Genomic DNA, 23,963 nt, shown 5'->3' with positions numbered 1-23,963 from the left:
GAGAGAAAGTGTTCAGTTAAATTTAGACCATCTGTTGGGAGACAAAATTCAGGAGGGATGTTGTGATGAGATTGGGGAGGAACTAAAGCCGAAGGCTAAAAGATGATAATCAAGGCGAGGATGATGAACAAGATTTCACCATGGAGGAACTGGAGAATGCAATAGGGAGAATAGAATTAACAAATGCCCGGGAATGGACTTGAGAGAGGGCGAGGTGATAAAGCACAGCTTCAAAATAATCCCATCTCTTGGATATGTTCAATGTGTGTCTCAAGGTGGAACAATTCCGTTGGAACATTTCCAACATCTACTTGAACAACACCACTTTCTGTGTCATATCTAGGGCTGCTGTTGAACATTAGTTCAACAGCAGCCCTAGATATGACACAGAAAGTGTTCACAGATAACTTAGTGCAACTTGAATACATATTTTAAATTCACTAAAATTCAAATTTTCATATTAATTTGCAAAAAAGAAAAAAAGTTAAATAATATTTAACATAAAATTAATGTATTAATATGTGCAAAGTTACAATAAAAATGGGTTATTAAAATTTTATATGATACAATATTTCTTACAAATTCAATCTGCTCTCAAAACGATGACATCTGAACAAATAATTCTACTTTTCTAGTTTGTTTTTTCACTTTAGTTATTTATTATTAATTTTAAATTTGATATTTAAATAAAAATAAAGCTGAAATAGCTACTTATATATATTTTAAAAAAAAAGTACAGTAGAATTTATTTGAACAAATAATAGCTATTTTGAAATAATTTTCAGTGATATTTATTACAACAAAATTTTGGTACATCAAAATGATTAATCTCCCCACAACCCACAGAAATTAATGCTGCAATTCAGGGTATTTTGTTAGGCAATTTACCTGTACAGAATATAGTCCCGGCTATAACCAAGAAATACACAAATGCTTGCAATTTACATGCCTTTGTGTATTTGTCAACTAATGTTTAGTTTAGTTACAAATTCCTTTACTTGTCTTTATAAAAACTGCAACTGACTAACATAACTAAATGAGCAACTGAATAACTGAAGTGAGCAATTGAGTAACTGAAATGCAACTGAATGACCATTCTGTTGGTCAGTTGAGAATGCCTTCACCCAAGTGGTTAATAATCTATGGCACTTAAAAACCCCTCATATATATGAATAAAAGTTAGTAGTTAGTGGAGGGGATTTTTTCTTCTTTAAATTGAATTTATGCTTTCCTCATTAGCTACTATAAGGTTCTGTATAACTTCAATGCAGAACTCTATACTAGCTAATGAAAATAGTACATGTTTTTAGTAAAACTTTAGAAATCCACATACATAATTATTGAGAATGACCTGACAATGGTTGGAGACCTGTTGACAATTCAAAACCTTCCTTATGATTGTAACTGTGGAAGAAGTATGATGAAGTATACTATATTAATTTCTCTCTCTCTCTCTCTCTCTCTCTCTCTCTCTCTTTTAAATTTATATTTTGAAATGAATAAAATAAATAAAAGGAATGAAAATTTAATATGAATAAAATCACTGTTTTACACAAAATCTATAATGAAGTGGTGTCAACTAACTGTTCTGTTGGCCCACTGTACCATTTCCCAATTGTCTTTGGACAAACTGTCATGGACCTATTTGTGTAATAGCAGGAAAGAAAAGATTAATGAGAAAAATTCATACATGGCTCTGTAACATGAACTGTAGATAAAAAAATGCTCTATGCATTTGTTTCTGTTCTGAAGGCTTTTTTTTTTTTTTATTTAATTTCTCCGTGTATGTAGACATTTTTGGAATATCAGCTACTTGCATCATAGTCACTAGTTTTTATGGCTAGGTCATACAGTTCTGTTGTGTTTAATATCTATGTAATTGTGCATTCAGTGTCAGATCTGCATGTTCTGCAGACTGAAAAACTCAGAATACAGCAAACTGGTCATTTATAAACATGCAATTGTAAACTTTCCATCTTACAAATTTTTTTACATTAGACATTCAATTATGCATTCATATCTCAATATTATGATATTTTCACTTCGTAAGTATCACCTTCAGAAAGTAAAATGTGTAAGAATGAAATATTTTCAGTTTTTATGTACTTTATTAAACAATTAAAATCATATATTATACATGCAATTAAATAGAGCACACTATTTAAAGTATATTTTTGGTGACATTTACTACCAAGCAAATATGATGAAAGTTCAAGTTATGAAAAGTTTCTCCTGTTGGATGAAAATGACTTCTAGTCAGAACTGTTTAATTAATTTAATTTTTTAATAATTTTATTGTAGATATGTAAGATGCAAAGAGTTTCCATTAGGTTAGTCACTGCATTTTGACTTTTTGAAGGGAGCTGGGGTTTAAACAACTGTAAGCACGAGTTTGAAACCGGGTTATCTCTGTAACTGTTTATTTCTATTTATACTCCAAAAGCATTGTGCCAAACTGCAACACTGTACTGATTTTTTTCTAAGCAAAAACTGTTATTGTGTATTCATACACTTCATTAATTTGTAAGTATGGTTCCTTCAAATGTAATTCAACTCTACACTATATTGCAATGAAGATATTATTATTTTTAAATTTTGTTAGGACATATATCTTACATAAATTTTATAGTTATTACAGTTGTCATGCATTTTTGGGAGTGAAAATTTAATTTTTTTCGAACACATCCTCTTGTTATACTATTACAGCTATAGAAAAATCACTCCTGATCTACAAAAAACTATCAAGAATGCATGTGTTCATAAATCAGGAGGCTACTAAAACTCATGTGGAGGAGAGGGGGTACTACTTCCTCTGCTTGAGACTGACTAAATACCATAAATGAAGAGGCTTTTAAGAACACCTCCAGTTTCCAATGGAATTCAAACCAAGACTTCTCCAGAAAGTGACAAAGGCAAAATCTCACTACACTGGAGAATCTCTGGCTATGTATGTATGCAATTAATAAAGAAGCTTAATGCAAATACTGAAAATTTACCTGATGAAAAATTTCTGAATATTTCTTCCTTCTTGCCACTTCAGCAACAGCTGACAAATAAATCTTAGGTGCTAGATGAATCTGCTGAATTACTTTTAGATGTTCTGCCATTCTCCTCAAATTCTGATTATAAATAATGACTTTATTTTCAGCTTCCCACATAATTTTTTCAACATACATAATCCACCTAAAAAAAACAGATATTAAATATTTTTACTTTTATTAATAATATAACAAGAATTAACATATGTATGCTGCAGATGCTAGGTAATCATTATTGTGAAACAAATTCCTTCATACATACCAAATTTTATTACCCACAAGATTTTGTTTTAGCATTAGCATTAGCTGAGGCATATGATGCAAGAAAGCAAGCTTATACAGCATCAAAAAAAAAACAAAAAAACTTCCCATTTCACCCATCCGGTCATTCCAAATATTTGTCTAGTTCAGCATTAAATTTCTTTAAGCTATCAACTTCCACAACAACAGAAGGAAGCCTGTTCCAGCAATCAACTACCCGCTGGCTAAAGGAAAACTTCCACACATCTATTCTACAACTGCCTTTCTTCAATTTCAATCTATGCCCCCTTCAGGTTCATAATCTGAGCAAGCGGAAGTATTCCGTCAGAATTGAGCCTGCTCAAACCATTCAAGGCCTTATACACCTCGATCAGATCACCTCACAGGTGCTTAGTCTCCAGATGCTGCAACTTGCAGCACTTAAGCCTTTCTTCGTAAGCGCACCCCCTATGTTCCTCACCAATCTTGTTGTCCTACTCTGTACTTGTTCTAGCAACTCTACATCCTTCCTAAAATGAGGCTTCCAGACATGTATACAGTACTCAGGGTGTGGCCTGACCATTGCCTTATACAAAGGGATAATCACCTCCTTGTCTCTGCTAGCAAAATTCCTATATATCATTGACAAAACTCCATGACCTGCTCTATCGGCCTGTCTGCACTGCTCAGAGAACTTCATATCTGATTGCACAATTACCCCCAGGTCTTTTTCATTGTCCAACCTCCCTGAGTGTAGTACCACAGAGTTAGAACGTTTCTCTTGGGTTCCTGCTATCCATATGGAGTACTTTGCATTTGTTAATGTTAAACTTCAGTTGCCACTTCTCGGCCCATCTGCCTAACTTTTCTAGATCCTGTTGCAGTAGCATAGGTGCCTCCGTAGCCAGGTGGGCAGGAGCAGCAGTGTGTAGCACATGCTTCTTGATTAGACTGGGGTTCGAGCCCGTGACCACCAAATACGGAGGATGCAGAAACATCAGGGAATGACCACTGCATATCCCTGGAGCAATATGGCCTTAGTTGCTAATGCTCCTAAAAACCAAATAACAACAACAACAACAGCAGCAGTAACATACTGTCTTTGGTGTCATTAACAACCAGGTAACCTTTGTATAATCTGCAAACTTGGACATTAAGCCTGATATGATATACCTTCATTGATATCATTGATAAATACACAAAACAACAATGGGCCCAGCACCAAAACCTGGGGGACTCTGTTAATAACATTAGTCCATGTAGAGCAGTGTCCATTTATTACCACTCTCTGCCATCTCCTGCTCAACCATCCCTTTATCAATTGCAGTAACTTGCCCTTAATGCCATACCGCTCCAATTTGTACAGCAGTCTTCCATGTGCAACAGTATAAAAAGTTTTCCTGAAATCCAAGTATATGATATCAAAATTATTTTTTTGCATCCAGCTCCTTTGTGACCACATCATAGTATCCAATCAAACTCAAATATTTGTTAAAATATTTATTAAAGAAAATGCAAAGACTGTTTAACAAATGGAAAATAATACTCTACATTAAGATAATTAAATGTAAACCTCCATTACACAAAACTTTGCTACGGAAATTTTCCTTTCACTCACAAAATACACCGCCTTTAACCAAATTTCCTATTGCAGTAATTTCCTTTATCATTTAATCACTTATTTTAACCTTTAATAGACCTATAATGAGTCCCTTGTCAATTCAATTAATTCTAGGTGCAAGGGACTCTACAAGGTTACTGGGGAAGGATGGAAAATTTAATCGGCATAGCTTGTGATATTGTGGTAGAAGAGGTTTATCTGTATAGATGAAATCCATTTGAACAAGGGCCTTTGGCAATGCTTAAAAGGGAAGTGCTAAATGGAGAAAAGGAGACAAAGTGACAAAAAAAAGTTGGTAGCAAGGGTAACTTGCAAACACACACTAAGGATTTTTAATAAGTGATAAGGCTATGAGGAAATGTTAGATCTGTGTGGAAAGAGAGAGAGGAATAGGCACATGAGTAATAGCAGAAAGCACATGCTTCAGTAGCTACAAAGGGTGCATCAGGAGGTAGAACACAAAAGATATGTAATGCATCTTCTATCAACACAATTAAGTCATGGGTTGTCAATTTTAAAACTACCATTGCTGTAACAGACACAAAACTACTACAGCTCCACATATGGTAAATATTCCAGGGAATGCCCAATGATTTCGTTTGTCTGTTGTACAGAGTCCAAGACAATCCACTCAGTCTTGTGCCCATATACTACAAAGGGTACTAGGAAAGTTTTGCAATATGACGCAACAACGAATCACAGGAAGCTGCTTGTTGCTGCATGTTGAGACATGTTCATACGTGCATAGTAACCGCCGCGCCAAGTCGATAGGCTCAGTTATTCATTAGTAGTGAGAGTGTAAAGTGCTTGCAATGGCATCGTGGTCACGAAATGAGATAAGGACAGTTTTGCGGTATAATTTTGTGCGTGGTTTAACCATAGACCAGTGCTTAGAAGAAATGACTCTTGCACTATATGATGATTGTCCACATCGTACAACGATATTAAGGTAGTATAGAGAATTCCAAAGGGGAAATTTCACTCTGGAGGATTCTGAGAGGCCGGGAAGGCCACGAACGTCAGTTACGGAGGAAAACGTTACTGCTGTGAGGAAAATGCTTGACGAAAACAAGCGAGTGACCTACCAACAGATAGAGGATACTTTGGGCCTAAATGCACCAGCAATTCGTTCGATTCTGCAAGATCATTTGCACGTGAAGAAACTTTGTTCTCTCTGGGTGCCGATTCAACTGACTGAAGAGCAGATGACACGACGTGTGACTTTGTGCCGGGAGATGTTAAAAAAGTTTGATAAGGGACAATCTCGGTATGTGAACAACATCGTGACAGGTGACGAGACTTGGCTGTACTATTACGATCTGCCGACCAAGGCTCAAAACAAAGTTTGGGTCTTTGATGATGACGACACATCCGTAATTGTCAGAAAATCCCGATCTGTAAAGAAGAAAATGATAGCTGTATTTTTCAAATCGAGTGGAATTGTGGAACGTGTCGTTTTGGACACACAGAAGACAGTCACAGCTAAGTGGTATACTGAACAATGCCTGCCTAAAGTCATTGGATCTATGAAGAACCTGTGGCCAAAGTCAAGAATGGACACCTGGTACCTCCATCACGATAATGCTCTAGCTCACCGCGCCAAAGCCTGCACCGAATATTTGACCACGACAGGACTGAAACTTCTCGAGCACCCTCCCTACAGTCCAGACCTTGCTCCCTGCGACTTTGCACTGTTCCCGCATGTGAAAATGAAGCTAAAAGGGAGGCGGTTTTCCAGTGATGAGGAACTTCTACGGGCTTGGGACAACGAGTGTGCTTTACTCCCTAGTGAAACTTGGCAGAACTGGTTTAAAGATTGGTTTTGGAGGATGGAGAGGTGTATTGAATGTAGAGGAAATTACTTTGAAAAATTAAATACACAAAGCTGTATTGCAAAACTTTCCTAGTACCCTTTGTACATTTGAGCTTGTGAGAATCAGAGTGATATAAGTCATAAATTTTTTATCAATGATTGGTAGGGGCTTTAGGAACTAATACAGTTTCCTTGCATTATATGGTGATACCAATACTAACCTTTCAGTTTCTCTAAAATTCAACTACAGTTTTTTTCCCCATTATTTGCGATGGCACATAACAGTGCATTATAAAAATATATATATATATATATATCTTTAAAGTAACTGAAATTTAATAAAACCAATTTCATGTATAATTTCACTCCACAAATTGCAAATAAAATTTTATTTCAGGTTTTAATACATGTAGGAGACAGCAGCCTATTTTTTGTTTAGTGATATAATACTAGTGGAAGAGGGCACCCACGTAACCCAGCATCATTTCACACCAGCCATATTTCAGCAATCCTTCAGTTTTACTATTTACAGTAGTAAAACTGAAGTAAAATTAGATTGAGTAAAATTAGAAGCAAAACTGAGTAGAAATATCTGTAAAATTAAACTGAAAAGTAAAATATCATAATCCTTCAGTTTTACTACTGTAAGTTGTAAGGTGACATGGAAGCCTATGATAGATATAAGCTGGTCTGTAACCAAGTCACAAAGGAGGTTAGGCAAGCAAAGGCAGATTACGAGAAATCTTTGGCAAAGGATGAAAAGAAAACTTATGTAACTCTTTACTTATGTAAACTCTAGAAGGAAGGAGATGAATCAGATTGGTCCACTTGATATCGCTTGTTCAACTGTTGATGATCCTTCTCAGGTAGCTAACAAACTAAATGAATACTTTGCATCTACATTCACACATGAGGAGTTATTCAGGGAGGGAAATGCCAGAGGTGTATTAAACTGTGGCAGTAAGCTAGATAATCTTGTAATAACTGAGAGTAAAGTAGAGGAGAAAATATTGAAGATAAACATAAGAAAGGGACCTGGGGTGGATGGAATCTATCCAGTTACATTAGAGGAGGCAGCAAAGGCAGTAAGCAAATCGTTAGCCATAATTATGAGAGCTTCTTTGGACTCAGGGGAGATACCCATGGCCTGGAGATGTGCAAATTTAACCCTAATCCACAAAGGAGAATCAAAGGGCGACACAAGTAATTAGAGACCTGTTAGTTTAACTTCTGTGACAGGGAAATTAATGGTGGTACTGGTTAAAGAAGCTTTGCAGGATCATCTATACAAGATTTCAGTTATAGCTTAGACACAGCATGGGTTTGTTAAGGGAAAGTCTTGTCTGACCAATTTGATTGGATACTATGATGTGGTCACAAAGGAACTGGATACAAAGAATAATTCTGATATCATATATTTGAATCTTAGAAAAGCTTTTGATACTGTTGCACATGGAAGATTGCTGCACAAATTGGAGCAGTGTGGCACTGGAGACAAATTGCTGATAGGGATGAAGGGTTGGTTGAGTGAGAGAAGATAAGAGAGTGGTAATCAATGGACAGTGCTCTTCGTGGACTAATCTTATTAGTGGAGTCCCCCAGGGTTCAGTGTTGGGTCCATTGTTGTTTTCTGTATTTATAAATGCTATTGATGATAGTATATCAGGCTTAATGTCCAAGTTTGCAGATGATGTGAAGGTCGGCAGGGTTGTTAATGACAGTACGCTGCTGCAACAGAATCTAGAAAAGTTGAGCAGGTGGGCTGAGAGGTGGCAACTGAAGTTTAACATTAACAAATGTAAAAGTACTGCATATGGGAAGCAATAACCCCAGAGTAATGTATCAACTGTGTGGTACTACACTGACAGTGGTAGAGAATGATAAGGACCTGGGAGTAATTGTGCAGGCAGATATGAAGTTTTCTGAGCAGTGCAGATGGTCTGCAAGAGTAGCTCATGGTGTTTTGTCAATGATATACAGGAATTTTTCTGGCAGGGATAAGGAGGTGATTATCCCTGTGTATAAGGCAATAGTCAGGCCACACCTTGAGTACTGTGTACAGATCTTGAGGCCTCATTTTAAGAAGGATGTGGAGCTTTTGGAACAAGTGCAGAAAAGGGCAACAAGATTAGTGAATGGAACAAAGGGTTTCTCTTATGAAGAAAGGCTTAAGTTTTGCAAATTAGTGTCTGAAGACTAGGAACCTGCGAGGTGATCTGATTGAGGTGTATAAAGCCTTGAATGGTTTGAGCATGCTCAATGTTGATGGGATTCTTCCTCTTGCTCAGAATAATCGCCTGAGAGGGCATAAATTCAAACTGAGGAAAGACAGTTGTAGGATAGATATGCGGAAGTTTGACTTTAGCCAACAGGTGGTTGATTGCTGGAACAAACTTCCATCTGTCATTGTAGAAGTTGATAGCTTAAATAGATTCAAGGCAGAACTAGACAAGCATTTGGATCGAGTGGATGGGTGAAATGAGAAGCGGGGGGGGGGGGTATTTTTGGCTGATGCTATATAAACTTGCTTTCTTGCATCATGTGCCTATGCTAATACTAAGGCTAAGTTGATTTTAACATTCTTTAAATATTGTTAATTTGTCTGTGTGCAGACATCATGTTAAAATAGAAAAGGCTTTTGATGTAATATGATATGCATTTCTAATGAATGCATATCAGAGATGATCTGATATGCATTTCTAACTACTTTTATGGGAGTGAAAAAATGCCTCTGAACTGCAGTACATGTGTTATCATCTATATATTTTAGTTATAAGCTTAAGTTATGAGTTAAAATCTTAAAATCTTACCTTAGGCGGGAATGAAGATTGGCAGAAAGTTCCTCTTTAGCCTTCACACACCTTTTTCGAATATCACATAAGCAACTATGGTTACGAAGCATTAGTTGTAATTGATGTTGATGACTGGTACACAGATCAGGTAAAATAGAAGTTTCTCCATGACTTCCAAGTCTAGCAAGATTCTGGGCTAATGCCTAAAATAATTCATTGAAGTCAGATATATTCCATTATATAAGGAAGAATTATGCCAATAAAGTAGTGACTGAAATGGAAACAATATTTTTTAAAAAATATTTGAAATATGTTTCACAGTAAATATTTAAAATTATGAATTGATAAAATCACTTCGGAGTGCAACGGCAGCAGCTTAGAGAGAAATGTGGGGGGGGGGAAAAGATTAAAAAAACATTTTAAATAAAAATATATTTTATAAATATTCCAGATATATAAACAGATCTGAAAAAAAAAATATGTAGCTGAGACGAAGTAAATACTATTAAAAAAACTGCAGCCATTATCAATCCACTGCAGGATATATACTCCTCAATAATTCATGAGGGAAATGGACCATAATCTGTCATGCTGGTCCAGTGCAAGTTGGCAGACTGAACATATTTAGCTTCATTATTTCAAGGTTTGTATAATAAAGCAAACTGACAATGTTCCTGTAGGCAAGACTCAAACTTCTTTGAAATCTCACTGCCATGTTTGCTTTCCTGCTTACTATCTCACTCTAGTCATATTTCAGTAATACTTCAGTTTTATTATTATAAGGTTAATTTTAAACATTCTTTGAGTATTTAATTTGCAGGAGTGTGCATATATCATATTATAACAGAAAATAATTATTCTTTCTGGTGAACAAAAATTTCAGCTCATCAAAAAACTTGAAAACTTTGTCTCTGCTCAAACTATATGGATCAAAAATGATATGCATGAATTTTGTCAAATCTTCTCAAGCCATAGTATACTTTTATGAATATAACATGTATGTAAACAAATTTATTCTTGCACGACACCTTTATGAACTTTACTGTAATTTTGCAGATTACCTGAGAAATTGAAGATTTCAATAATCAAAATATTCATTTGTTAAAAATCACTGTTAAGTTCATTTGAACTTTGAATGGTGGAGAAATTTTAGCTGCTTAAGTTTACTAGAATACAAACTTCGAGTCAGTACATCTTATAGAGGACTTAAAGCAGAGCACCCAGAATGAGCAACTCTGACACACCTCATCCGTGCTATTAAAAAAAAAAAAAAAAAAAATCCATCATATAAAAAAATTTTACCTGAAAATGGCTCATAAGTGAATAAAACTAAGATACATAAAAACATTTTTATGATAACTATATTAGAGTTATCATAAAAATGTTTTTTCAATTTTTACAAATAAATAAAAATTTGGATGGGAAAAAAAAATTTATTTCTCTATTCCAGCAACATTGGTCCCTTCCGATTTGCTGGAATAAAGAAGGAAAAAAGGATTTCCTCCAAATCCATGAAAATAATATGCAAAAAAAAAAGTCAATTATCTTCTAAACATTTAAATAATGTTCCTTTTTTGAAGAGTAATATTTAATTTTGTAATTCTGTATTTTTATGAAAAACAAAGCTACAGAAATTTCTCGAACTCTGCGGCAGATTGAAAAAAAATTTTCCCCATATTTGAAATCAAAAGGAAGAACCTATTAGATAAACTAAAGGAGTAGGAGAAATAAAAGTTGATTGATGGTTTTGTATGTATTTTGCTAATTATTTCATTTCACTATGTCTTCTTCTCCATGTACCATCTCCTAACAGAGGTTGGCGATCACCACAGCATATGTCTATCAGTCTCTTTCACCTATTGTCTTCGTCATGTCCATCGCATGTAACAACCAAGCTCCCAGTGCATGGATTTTCATTAAATGTTATATTTAGTTCTTTTAGTATAACTATAATATAAAATCAAGAGCAATTAAGGCTCAATATAATTAGTTATTTTAGATATATTTGTTAAGGCATCCCAAATTTCATTAAAATCAGATAAATAGAAATCCCGCAGTTATTTTTTCTTTTTCCTTGTTGTATGGAAAAAAGAAATTTATAGACTAAATATGGTTTTTTAATGCAGTATTTTTAACATTAGATAGTCTCTGCACACTTCATGTGCATTGTTATGCAAGACTCTTAATGTGGTGCTGCTTCTGAAGAGATAGTGTGAAGACTTAAAAAAAAAAAAAAAATACACAGGAAAAAGAGTAATAAATATTATACATTGTAATTATACGGAATGGCTAAGTTGAGAAAACATAAAACTATAGCATTTTTTGGTATCTAAAGTGTTTTATTAAGTTATAATCTCAATAAGTAATTGATAAGAAGATTCCTTTAGTCACCCTTCAATTTTGGAGGAGACCAAAGGCACTGTTCAGCAGGGTTTGAAGGAGATTCCTTTCGCATATTAACAGTCCACCTGACTGATGAAATGTTACCCAAAATATGCCTTTCGGTTTAATATCTATACAAAAGGGAAGAGATTACTTGTTAATGTGTTTCAGTGCCTGTGGATGTCCTTGTTATACAGAAGTTTGCTGTTTTTGATTCTTTGGCAATGTATGTATGGCCAGATATGTTTTTTACAAAGTAAGCTAGTTTCATCAACATTAAACACTTGCTACAACTAATAATTGCCCTCCTTAATTAGATTAGCCAGCACTTTTGGAAACTCTTCTGCTACTACTGTATCAGCACTGGCAACCTTACTACTCATTTTAATGTTATGCAAATTTGCACCAAACTTTAAAATAGCTGAACTATCCATCAACATAAAGCTGTAAAGGCTTTTGGCCTTTTCCTTGACTGTTAAAAGGCTAAGTAGTATGCATCATTCATTTTGATCCACACAATTAGCAACTTCATCTTAGCTAATGCACCCTTAAAATTCCTTAGTAATGATAGACATCTTCACATTCGTTCTTCAATTCAGTGGTGATCATTCACTGTGTTGTTAACTGCAAATTCAGAAAAACCCAGAGCATGCAAAGACATTATGGCTTCGCTGTTCTTGTGCCTCTATAACACATATTTCTCATCACAACTAACTGTACATTGTTTATTAGTAGTACATGCACCTTTAGTATTACAGCATTTGTTCTCAGCACTGATCACAAGGGTAAAACTTGCAGCCAAGAACAGAATATACAAAATGCAATGTAACAAATTACATATACATAAGAGTAGAAACACCTTTTTCACAAGAAAATAGTGACTACCACAATAATTACTATACCACAGCCATAGTCCTCTTACATGAGTGCAAGTGTTTCTCTCATAGTATGATTTAATCTCCTTGTGTATCATATTACACTGATAAATTTAGTGACTGATTGTCATATATTATATTTGCCACTGTATCTGTTGTTTGATATTGAAAAAGAACTGAAGTATACGAACTGTTTGTGAACTCTCAGCATGCAATTCTATTTCTTAAAAAAAAAAAAAAAAAAAAAAAAAGCAAGAAAATTAATATTATATTTATCTGTTATTAATTTTTCAGTTTCTCTGATATACCAAACAATTTTCTCATTCTCCAATAGTGTGAAATACATTACTGTCTTATGTCTGACAAAAGCAAGTTGAACAATGGTCATCACACATTTGACACTGGATAATGCGTGGCCACAGTAGATGAAAGAGTAGATAATAAAACTTGAAGAGAAGAGTAGACGTATAAAAATAAAAATTTTGCTGAATTGAAAAAATTAAATAAGTGTATGCTAATGCATTAGTTCTACAAACAGATATATATATATATTTACTGCATGATATTAGGTGGTACTTTTCAACCATCACAGGAAAGGCAAGAGGAATTACAGTAAACAACAAATATATGCCCAAAATTTAGAATACTGAAGCATATGATGCATGTTAAACAGAACTGTGCTGAAGAATCAACTGTAAGTGATTAGAATGATATTTTACAAACACTGTTATAAGATCTTTGGTTAAAAAGAAAAAGAATATTTTACTCAAGAGTTAAAAAATACAAGTCAGTTTTGCATAAGCTTATCAAGTACCGAGTTTATTGACTAAAACATAGAAGTAAGGTACATAGCCTTAAATCTCTCTACTTGGAATACACATTAAGTTTGGATTTAGCTGTATCAGTTCACTTTCTTAAGAGAAACTGTTTCAAGTTATAAATATATATTCCACTTAAATTAAGGAAAATATAGTAAACCCCCGCTATTCGCGGTATCTATATTCGCATATTCGCGGTTGCTGATTTAACATAAAATGAAACCTAAAAAAATGTGAATTTTAAAGCGCCGTGAACATTTTCCGCCATAAAAAAAATTATCTTTCCCGGTCAAAACAGCGCTCAGTGGGTGGGGGGAGAGGGGGGTGAAAAAATCACGAGCGTGGATGTTTCTCGCTAATTCTTGTTCGGTATGTGTTATGCGCTTGCCATGGAAGGTTTCGTCGTTTGTTTTTAATTTATATGCTTTTAAAATTGAATAAATTTATCAATTTATAAATTGATAAATCTACCATTTTGCAGTGTAAAACAGACTTTTTCGAGTGTGTTAACAGAAGAAAGTGACTTTATTTGGACAAGTTCTTTCTAACCCATACAAAAATATGGCTACGAATAACAAGAGAAATGTGAATGTGAAATTATCAAAGAAGGTGATGACATTGGCGAATAAAATTGAGTTATTAGACAAAATTTCTAATGGTGAAAGTGTCTTCTCAGTGGCAAAACATTATAAAATCATGTTTTATAATGTCCTAATTCTAATTGCTTCAAAAATTTTCTCTGTAACTCGTGATGTTAAATTAGAAAAAAAATGGAAAAGCTTTAAATCTGTGGATAGAAGACCGAACTCAAAATAAAATTCCGTTAAGTTCATTCATTATTTGTGAAAAGGCAAAACTCCTTTATCAACACTTAAGTGAAACTGGTAATAGCACTGGCGGATAAGTTATTTTAGTTAGCAAAGGCGCTGGTTTTAAAGATTTGTTTGAAATTTCTAATAAATATTACATTTAATATTAAAGTGTTTCTTATTTTCATTTCAATGCCATATGCTTGCATTTCACTATGTACTGTCTATACATAGTCATATTATGAAGGTACCTATAATACATACATAGACAAAATTTTAAACTAGTTTTTCTTATATATTTCATACTTTGGAATGGAACCCCTTTATTACTATGGGAGCCATAACTCAGTATTCGCGTTTTCGGTATTCTCGGCATTTCTCAGGAACGTAACCCCCGCAAATAGCGGGGGTTTACTGTATATACAATTATTTATTTAAGAATTATGTTTTGTCTTTATTCTTTCTCAGAACAGCAGTTCATATATAAACTTTGAAGTGAGTTACTTTGGGAAGGAAACTGGAAAAATAGAACCTGTAACAAATATCTTTTGGGGATGATGTCGATACGTTCAGAAATCTAATCATTAATTGAGGGGTATTGGCACGATCAGTAATTTTTTTCTGTTTTCTTTTTCTATGGTGTTGAAACCAAGACATACTCATAAAATTTTTACTTTTTTTTTATTTATTTTTGGCATAGGATTTCTTGAAAATAAATTTTGATCTTACATAAAGTTGAGGGTTACATAGGTCAGTAATACAGTAAGTCAAATTGTGTGTAATTAGCTACACCTGGAGAGGCACACAGTCACACAACCATCATGAGCTTAGTTTAATGATTCAAAAAAACTGGAAGCATTTACACTGCAGCCCCCCCCCCCCAGCAGTAGGCCAAGAAGTGTTACTAAAAAAGAAAATACAATAACTGCATATGGAAAAAAATTGTTGAGTCCAAAGAAGTCAGTATGGAAGCTGTCTTAACACCATGCAACCACATGAAATGTCCTTTGCATTTTAATAATTAAAAAATTATATCTGTATAAGACTGACCTCATATAAGAACTTCATGGTGGTGATGATCACACAGAGTAAGGAAACAATACTGTGAATGGTGTCTGAATAATGAATATTATTCAATATTGATTGATGATGAGACTGTTTTTTTAATGGTCATGTCAATAGATATAACTTGAGATATCATGCTGATGACCAACCAATGCCCATTCAAAGTTATCCAGAAGAATGTTATGTGCGGGGATACAGAAAAAGCTACAGGCATATATTAAAACAAAAGTGGAACCTTACATTTTCAGCAATACTATGACAGATAAAACATATTTCATAGGAATTCCCTTCACCTTCTAGAACATAACCATGCATTACCAAAATGGACAGCTATGTTCTTCCAGCAGGACAGTGCACCAGCATAGTATTCGTTGCAGATTTTATAGTAATAGCCATATTGTGCAAGGAAGCCACAGGCTTTTGCTGCACTGGCCAAAAAAAAACAAATAAAACCCACCCAAGTAGATAAGAAAACACAAATTATATGCATCCTTCCTCACACAGGCAAGTATCCAGTAGACCTTTGAATTTATTCAAACTGTCAGCCGCAACTACATGTGAGGGTAACTTGTTCCAGCTATCAACAAATCACTGGCTAAAAGAAAACTTTCTACGATCTAATCTAAACCCTTGTAATTTGAATTTATGACCCCTAGTTCTGGAATTGTTTAGAACAAATGTATAGTATTATTTGTAATGTGGCTCTGGGGGTTTCCCCCCAACTCTACGTCAAGCAGTGTGATAAATACAAAATTCTAAAGGCCAGATTTATGTAGGTTAGTGAGCGTTCATGAGATGTTAGTATGAGTTATGTTGGTTGTGTTGTTCATCTGGCCTCTTAGTCTAGGGGATAAAAAAAAGTTAATTTTGAGTCAAAAACAACCCCTAAGTATTCATGTAAAAAAGTTTATATGAATTGCATACATTCATATAAACTTTTTTTGTTGTTTTTAGATCCTGAAGTATGGCTTGCACATTAGAAAACATCTTGTACATAGTAGAGGAATATACATCAACAATGGAGTCATAATACACAGCATCTAATACTATAAATTAGAATGGCTTATTGAAAAGTTAGTCACTCTCAAGTGAGTTGCTCATTTAAATATACAAAAGATCCTGAACTCTCAAATGAGACCAAATCCCTCATCCCTGCTTGAAAGTCCAAGAAATATCTATTCCCTCAGCAATGGGGCCTATATCTTGATCTAAATAAATAACAGTGAGAAATTTGTTATTTGAGAATGACTATTATAAATTAAGCATCAATAAATTCTCTCTATATAATCTATTATGATTTGATCATGAGTAAATTTGAGGCCTCATTTCAAGAAGGATGTAGAGCTGCTGGAACGAGTACAGAGAAGGGCAACAAGATTAGTGAATGGAACAAAGGGTTGCTCTTACAAAGGGTTGCTCTTAAATTTTGCAAATTACAGTGTCTGGAGACTAGGCACCGGCAAGGTGATCTGATAGAGGTGTATAAAGCCTTGAATGGTTTGAGCATGCTCAATGCTGATGAGATTCTTCCTCTTGCTCAGAATAATCACCTGAGAGGGCATAAATTCAAATTGAGGAAAGACAGATGTAGGATAGATGTGCGGAAATTTGCCTTTAGCCAGCGGGTAGTTGGTTGGTGGAACAGACTTCCATCCCTTGTTGTGGAAGTTGATAGCCTAAATAAATTTAAGGCTCAGCTGGACAGGTATTTCGAACGAACGGAGGGGTAAAGTGGAAGTTTTTTTTTTTTTTTTTTTTTTGGCTGATGCTGCATAAGCTTGCTTTCTTGCATCATATGCCTCTACTAATGCGAATGCTAATGCTAAATTATTCGTGAGGGCAGATTGCTCAGTTCCAGAGGATTTCTGTAATTTCTCACAGTAATAATCACCACTCAGAGCTTTAACCTGTCCTAGCATTAATTTAAACAAAATTACATACTGAAGCTAATGTAATATATTCCAGTGGCTGTTAGAGGTTGTTGTTGTTATTTGGTTTTTAGGAGTATTAGCAACTAAGGCCATATTGCTCTGAGATATGCGGTGGTCATTCCCTGACCTTTCCGCATTAGAATCCTCCGTATTTGGTGGTGACGGGCTCGAACCCCAGTCTAATCAAGAAGCGTGTGCTGTGCACTGCTGCTCCTTCCCACCTGGCTACGGAGGCGCCATTAGAGGTTGTATGATTGGTTGTTTTTGTACATAAATTACAGCGACTACTTTGGACATAAATTCCAGTTTCCATATGCTAACTCATATAGTATTTATTGTGTTACATTCAAAGGCCAATTTGCATGTTGTGTGGCTGATAAATCCAGAATAACTCACATGAAAACTATTCCCTCCACCTGAGAATAGCTAACTATCAATTGAAGAAGCCTTTAAGAATTCCCAGTCTATAATGGGATTTAATCCCAGACCTCACTAAACAAGGTGAACTGACTACACTGTCAAAGAGGACAGTCCCAGTCATGTTACCCAACCTGTCATCTGGGATTCTCACAGTTTTTGTTCTTTTTCAATACCCAAAACCACCCAAATTTATGCATATTTATGCTGCATAGATCAACCCACAGAGGATATTTATAAAGTAGTGTACATGATTAATCACTTCAACTGTCCTTCTGAAAAAATCTGCAAAAATAACAAAGATAAAATAACTCCCACATATTCATGTGAATGTCCAGACACTCATATGAAAATATCTATCACAATTAACAATAAATGAATTACAGTATATTACAATATCAATTATTTTCTAAATAAACAATCCTTTACAAATATGTTTTTCAATCATTAGGCAGGCAAAACATTAAGTAACACTTACACTCTGGTCTCTTAATAAAATCTTTCTATACATTAAAATAATTTTCCTCCTAGTGATATTTATTCAGCCAATGGGAGAAGAGGGATGCGGGTTACGTGGTAATACGTAACAAATACTAAGATATGTAACAGAAGCTTGCTTTACTGTTGTAAAACAAGCTTCTGTTTTAGTGTGATCATGCTAGATAAACCTCGTGCATGTGATTTGTTTATCGAGAATGACCATGTGGTACAATTCTTGATTTCCATATGTAATGTGTTTATTATAAAATATCAGTGTAAATACAGTCAGTCCTCGTATAGCACAATAGTTGTTTTCTTAGAAACCCTCGTGCAATATAAATAACAGGCCCTATAGGAAAAATAGGGTTAGGTGCCGACCACCCAAGATTGAATACACATTTGTAACCAAAACGTTACCACATACAATAAATAATCGTAATAAATTTCATAATATCGTAATAATTGTAATAAATATCATTAGCAATATTTTATTACTATTACGTAATAAAATATTGCTAATGCTTTTGCTTCTATTGTAAGCAAACTTGTTCTTTGTTTGATCTTCTATCCAAACAGATGTTCCATCTCTTCCAATTCTTTGTGTCTTGATCTAATGGAATTTGTTACACTTTGAGTTGTTCCTGCTATGAAAGTTGTTTTTATTTTCTTTGCATTCTTTCTAATTCTCAGCATTGCCTCATTTAGGCCTGTAGCACGTGCAATATCACATGATCTTTCATTTCACTCTGTGTTTCATGATTTCAGATTTTTTTTCTCTATCGACAGAGGCGGACTGGCCATAAGCCTTACCTGGGAACCCTGGTGGGCCAGAGGCCAGAAGACAATGGGAGGCCGGTATGATTTTGGACATAAACGCTAGTATGAGGCTGCTACAAATTTTCCCCTGTAAGAATTTTTGACCCAGTCCACCTCTGTCTATCAATATTGCTTTTCTTTTTCTCTCTGAATCTGTAGTGTCTTCACCAGACGTTTCCTTTTCACACCTTTTAAATATTTTACTCACCTTTAGGGAATAAAGCACAATTACAAAATGAGGAGGCACACTTGAAACACATAAACAAAGATGCACATGTGTAGCAACTGAATAAACAACACCATAAAGGCAGCGACACACTATTAAAACCTCACATTTTACCAAAGCACATTTCTGGGGGTTACTACCATAAAACAATAAAAACAATTTCCAGTTGCGTTTCTGCTGGTGGAATCTGTTATAAACTGGTGGTAAAAGCGATCTAATTGCATTTGCGATAATAACGATAGCTGGAATTGTGGGTTTTTTACGTTACTATGGTGAAATGTGTTTCCTCTTAACTTATATGAAAACAAATACATTTTCAGAATATTCTCTTCACTCCTATCACGTTGCATTCAGTTGGGGTGATTCCACATTCAACTGCCATTCCTTGAAAACACAAAGGCGAATTGTGCATAAGCGAATTCGGTTCGTGTTATATACGATATCATTCCCCTATTTATAAATTGTGTATGATCAAATTTGTGTAATGTAAACACGTGTTATACGAGGACTGACTGTTCACCATAGTTTGTTCATAAAAATGAACCTTTACACTACATTCATTGCGTAAAGGCATCAATTTAATTGTATCTCATATCGTGACTACATTCACGAGTTACCAAGTATTGCACTAATTATTCAGAGTAGTGCAATACATGGTAACTCACTGTGAATGCAGTCACAATATGAGATACAATTAAACTGATGCCTTTACAAACATAGTTCATTTTTATGAATAAACTATGGTGTATTTACACTGATATTTTATAGTCAATTCACGCTCATATTCTATTATGTCTCGGGCATTTATATTTTAATTACAGTAACGTATTTTTGTATTCGTAGCTGAGGAAGAGACATACAGAGTGTTGAAAGCATCTGTAAGTATTTTATTTTATTTTATTAAAAGAAGTGAGAACAGTGAGCAGGGGGCAAAGTCCCCTAGTTATAACATTAAAATAATAATTTTTTTGGTATAACCACTATGGATAAATTATAGCATTTTTACAAAGCTTTTGTCATACGGCAAACACTCACTTTAATGGACCTCAATTTAACAGAAATCTGAAAAAAAGGACAATGTTTAGCAACTCACAACTACTGCAGAGGATGACTTGTTTTCATTCATCAATACAGGATCTGATATAAAAAATGAATTACTGCATATAACAGTCTTGTTTTCTTTTATGACCATTCAAGTATCCTTTGTTGAAATACTGTACCTAATTGTGTTTAGGGTTCTTGTTATGAAGAAACTGTAAACAAGCTGAAATTCTTAAACATAGGCAATTATCTAGTATATAAGTGAAACCTATGCACAAGACAAGTAATTTTAATGTGGTGTAAAATTTCTCCATTACAGTACTGTCTTTGAACCAAAACTGCTAAGGATCAAGAAAGCCAATGGATATCATAAACTCCATTAGTTTTTTTCAGACAATGAAATGCAGCCTTATTGCCACTTAAAGCCTTATTATCACCTAAGGCCACTCAAGAAGATAGTTATTCAGAGGCAGCAACAGAAAAACCAGTCAGTTAAAGCTTTTTTTTTTTTTTTTTTTAAATGAAAACCCCCAAACACGAGAGGTATTAGAACCTGTAGTACTTAGTACTGTGCATGGATTATTTTTTATTTGTTTTTTTTTTTTTTTTTAGGAGCATTAGCAACTAAGGCCATATTGCTCCAGGGATATGCGGTGGTCATTTCCTGACCTTTCCACATCCTCCGTATTTGGTGGTCATGGGCTCAAACCCCGGTCTAATCAAGAAGCGTGTGCTATGCACTGCTGCTCCTGCCCACTTGGCACTATGCATGGGCTGAAGGTTGAGAAAATGAAAGATGTTTGCTGACATTAGACTTGAACTTCTGTAGATTGTAATTTTCAGGAAATACATATGAAGGAAGGTTAGTTTCAGAAAACGGAAGTTGAATGAATAAATGAGGAAGAAGAAATCTGTGAGTTTGAAGTTGGACACTAAAAGAGTTTTTTTTTTTTTTTTGGCTGATGCTGCATAAGCTTGCTTTCTTGCATCATATGCCTCTACTAATGCGAATGCTAATGCTAAATTATTCGTGAGGGCAAATTGCTCAGTTCCAGAGGATTTCTGTAATTTCTCACAGTAATAATCACCACTCAGAGCTTTAACCTGTCCTAGCATTAATTTAAACAAAATTACATACTGAAGCTAATGTAATATATTCCAGTGGCTGTTAGAGGTTGTTGTTGTTATTTGGTTTTTAGGAGTATTAGCAACTAAGGCCATATTGCTCTGAGATATGCGGTGGTCATTCCCTGACCTTTCCGCATTAGAATCCTCCATATTTGGTGGTGACGGGCTCGAACCCCAGTCTAATCAAGAAGCGTGTGCTATGCACTGCTGCTCCTGCCCACTTGGCACTATGCATGGGCTGAAGGTTGAGAAAATGAAAGATGTTTGCTGACATTAGACTTGAACTTCTGTAGATTGTAATTTTCAGGAAATACATATGAAGGAAGGTTAGTTTCAGAAAACGGAAGTTGAATGAATAAATGAGGAAGAAGAAATCTGTGAGTTTGAAGTTGGACACTAAAAGAGAGAGAGAGAAAAGAATAGATTCAGAAGTTAATTCAGAAGAATAGTGCCCATGGAAGTATCTATAGAAAAGGCAAGCACAGAAACAGAATGTCAGAAAGTTACTCAGAGGCAGCATAAAAAAAAAAAAAAAAAAAAAAACCACTCAGTTAAAGCTTATAAAGCTTTTTTTTTCCCTTCAAGTCTATATCCTTACAAAATTCATAACAGTGGAGAGTTCCAGGCAGGCAGGATTTTCTTTACCCTCACACTTTGAATAAATTCAAGGAACAACTAGACAAACTACTGGAAAGGCATAGAAGTTTCTATGGAAGAAGTATAGGCCAATGAAAGTATCTATAGAAAAGGCATGCAGCAGAAACAGAACGTCAGAAAGCTGCTCAGAGAAACCACTCAGTTAAAGCTTATAAAGCTTCCCCCACCCTTTAAGCCTACATCCTTACAAAATTCATAACAGCAGAGAGCACTGGGCAGACAGGATTTTCTTTACCATCACACTTTGAATAAATTCGAGAAAGAATTATACAAACTATTGGAGGGGATGGATAAGTGAAAAGGATATTTTTTTTTTACTGATACTGTATAAGCTTGCTTTCTTGCATCATCATCATCATCCGACTACTAAAATAAGCCGTTGAACAAACATCAGTCAGAGTTTCATTTATGAAAAATACAATTTCAAGATTTTATAGTCCACACAACTGGTAAATGCAGTAAAATCCACTATTACATCATTTTTAGTGTTTTTTTTATTTCAAAATACAGCAAAATTTTTTATAAAGTTAAAGTAATCTTGGTGACCCCATACATTTATTTCAAGTTTAACGGACAACTGGCATTAGCAGACAAGCATTACCCCCACATACAGTCCATTCAATCAGGGTTTTACTGTACTTTTTACTTACTTGTGCAAGGTCTGCTTGTTCACTTTCAAATCTTTTTGCCTCCCTCATTAATTGTTCCAATCCATAGAGCCTTTCCTCCAATCCTTTCACTTCTTTCATAGCTGGATTATCAACAGAGTCAAGTACTTTATTAATATCAACTTCCAGCTCACTTAAGGACTTGTTATCAAACTATAAAAATATACAACCATCTGTTAAATGAATAAAAAAAAGTTTTAATTTAATGAATTAAATTAAAACTCAAATTTAATAACGTATCAAGTAAGTTAGCTTAAATAAGTTAGTTAAACAAATACATGAGCCACACGAAGTATATCACTTGAAACTTTATTCAATTTAATCTATAGAAAAGATAACTTTTATTTTAATCTTTTCATATTTTGATAATGATTTAAAGTGATCTTGAAGTAGATACTAACAGAGTACTTGATTGGTTGATCACCCAGCTAGGAAAGAACTAAACAAGTTGTAAGAAAGGCTTTATGGATTGTGACAGTTAATGAAAGGGGTAAAAATGATATGAAAGTGAAGAAGGAAGAGACCTTGCATTAAGTAAAAAAGCATGGCAAAGGTTTGTTAATAATACTCAAATTTATTCCTGGAATGGTTTTACAGAAAGTGTTTAACTTTATATTAATTTTTATAAAGGAATTAGAACATAAATGACAATTAATTTAAGCCAGTTGTGGTCTAGTTTCTTCATAATCTAAAGCAAAAAAATTTCCAGTAGTACTATTAAAAAATAAATTTTTTGCTAAATCTTTGCCATACACTTTTTTTTATTCTACTTACTTGTGCAAAGTCTGCTTGCTCACTTTCATATCTTTTTGCATCTACCAACTGTTCCAACCCATAATGCCTTCTTTCTAATCCTTTTACTTCTTTCATAGATGGATTATCAACAGCATCAAAATATCTTTTAATATCTACTTCGAGATCACTTAAGTGCTTATGTTCAGGCTATAAAAAATTATTTTAAGTAAACAATCACTTTTCCAGTGAATTAATATTCAAAATGCAATAGTTCCAAATAGTTAATTTAATTAAGCAGCTTAAAACAAAAATTAATAATCAAATGAAAGTGTAAATTTGATTAATTTTAAAAAAGCATTCTTCCATACCCTGCATTTATTTTTATTCAGATATCATATAACACCAAGCATC

General features: G+C 34.4%; 1 protein-coding gene across 4 annotated transcripts in view; it reads right to left on the bottom strand.

Annotated features, from left to right (window-relative positions):
- Atg17 (autophagy-related 17) overlaps positions 1-23,963 on the bottom strand; it is a 648,565-nt gene that overhangs the window by 455,358 nt on the left and 169,244 nt on the right. For 2 of the 4 annotated variants that reach the window (XM_090372635.1, XM_090372637.1), the window contains exons 9-11: positions 22,800-22,970; positions 9,523-9,707; positions 2,997-3,183 (exon numbers count right to left, since the gene is read on the bottom strand). In XM_090372635.1, coding sequence (XP_090228761.1) covers positions 2,997-3,183; positions 9,523-9,707; positions 22,800-22,970 — 543 coding nt within the window. Of the gene's footprint in view, positions 1-2,996; positions 3,184-9,522; positions 9,708-22,799; positions 22,971-23,591; positions 23,760-23,963 lie in introns of all 4 variants that reach the window. The other 2 variants (XM_090372636.1, XM_090372638.1) reach the window with 2 other exon arrangements.

Source organism: Mastigoproctus giganteus, chromosome 4, assembly GCF_048544385.1.
Source record: "Mastigoproctus giganteus isolate SK-2022 chromosome 4, ASM4854438v1, whole genome shotgun sequence".
In the NCBI taxonomy this organism is placed as follows: Eukaryota; Metazoa; Arthropoda; class Arachnida; order Uropygi; family Thelyphonidae; genus Mastigoproctus; species Mastigoproctus giganteus.
This window is presented reverse-complemented; position numbering and strand designations above follow the sequence as displayed.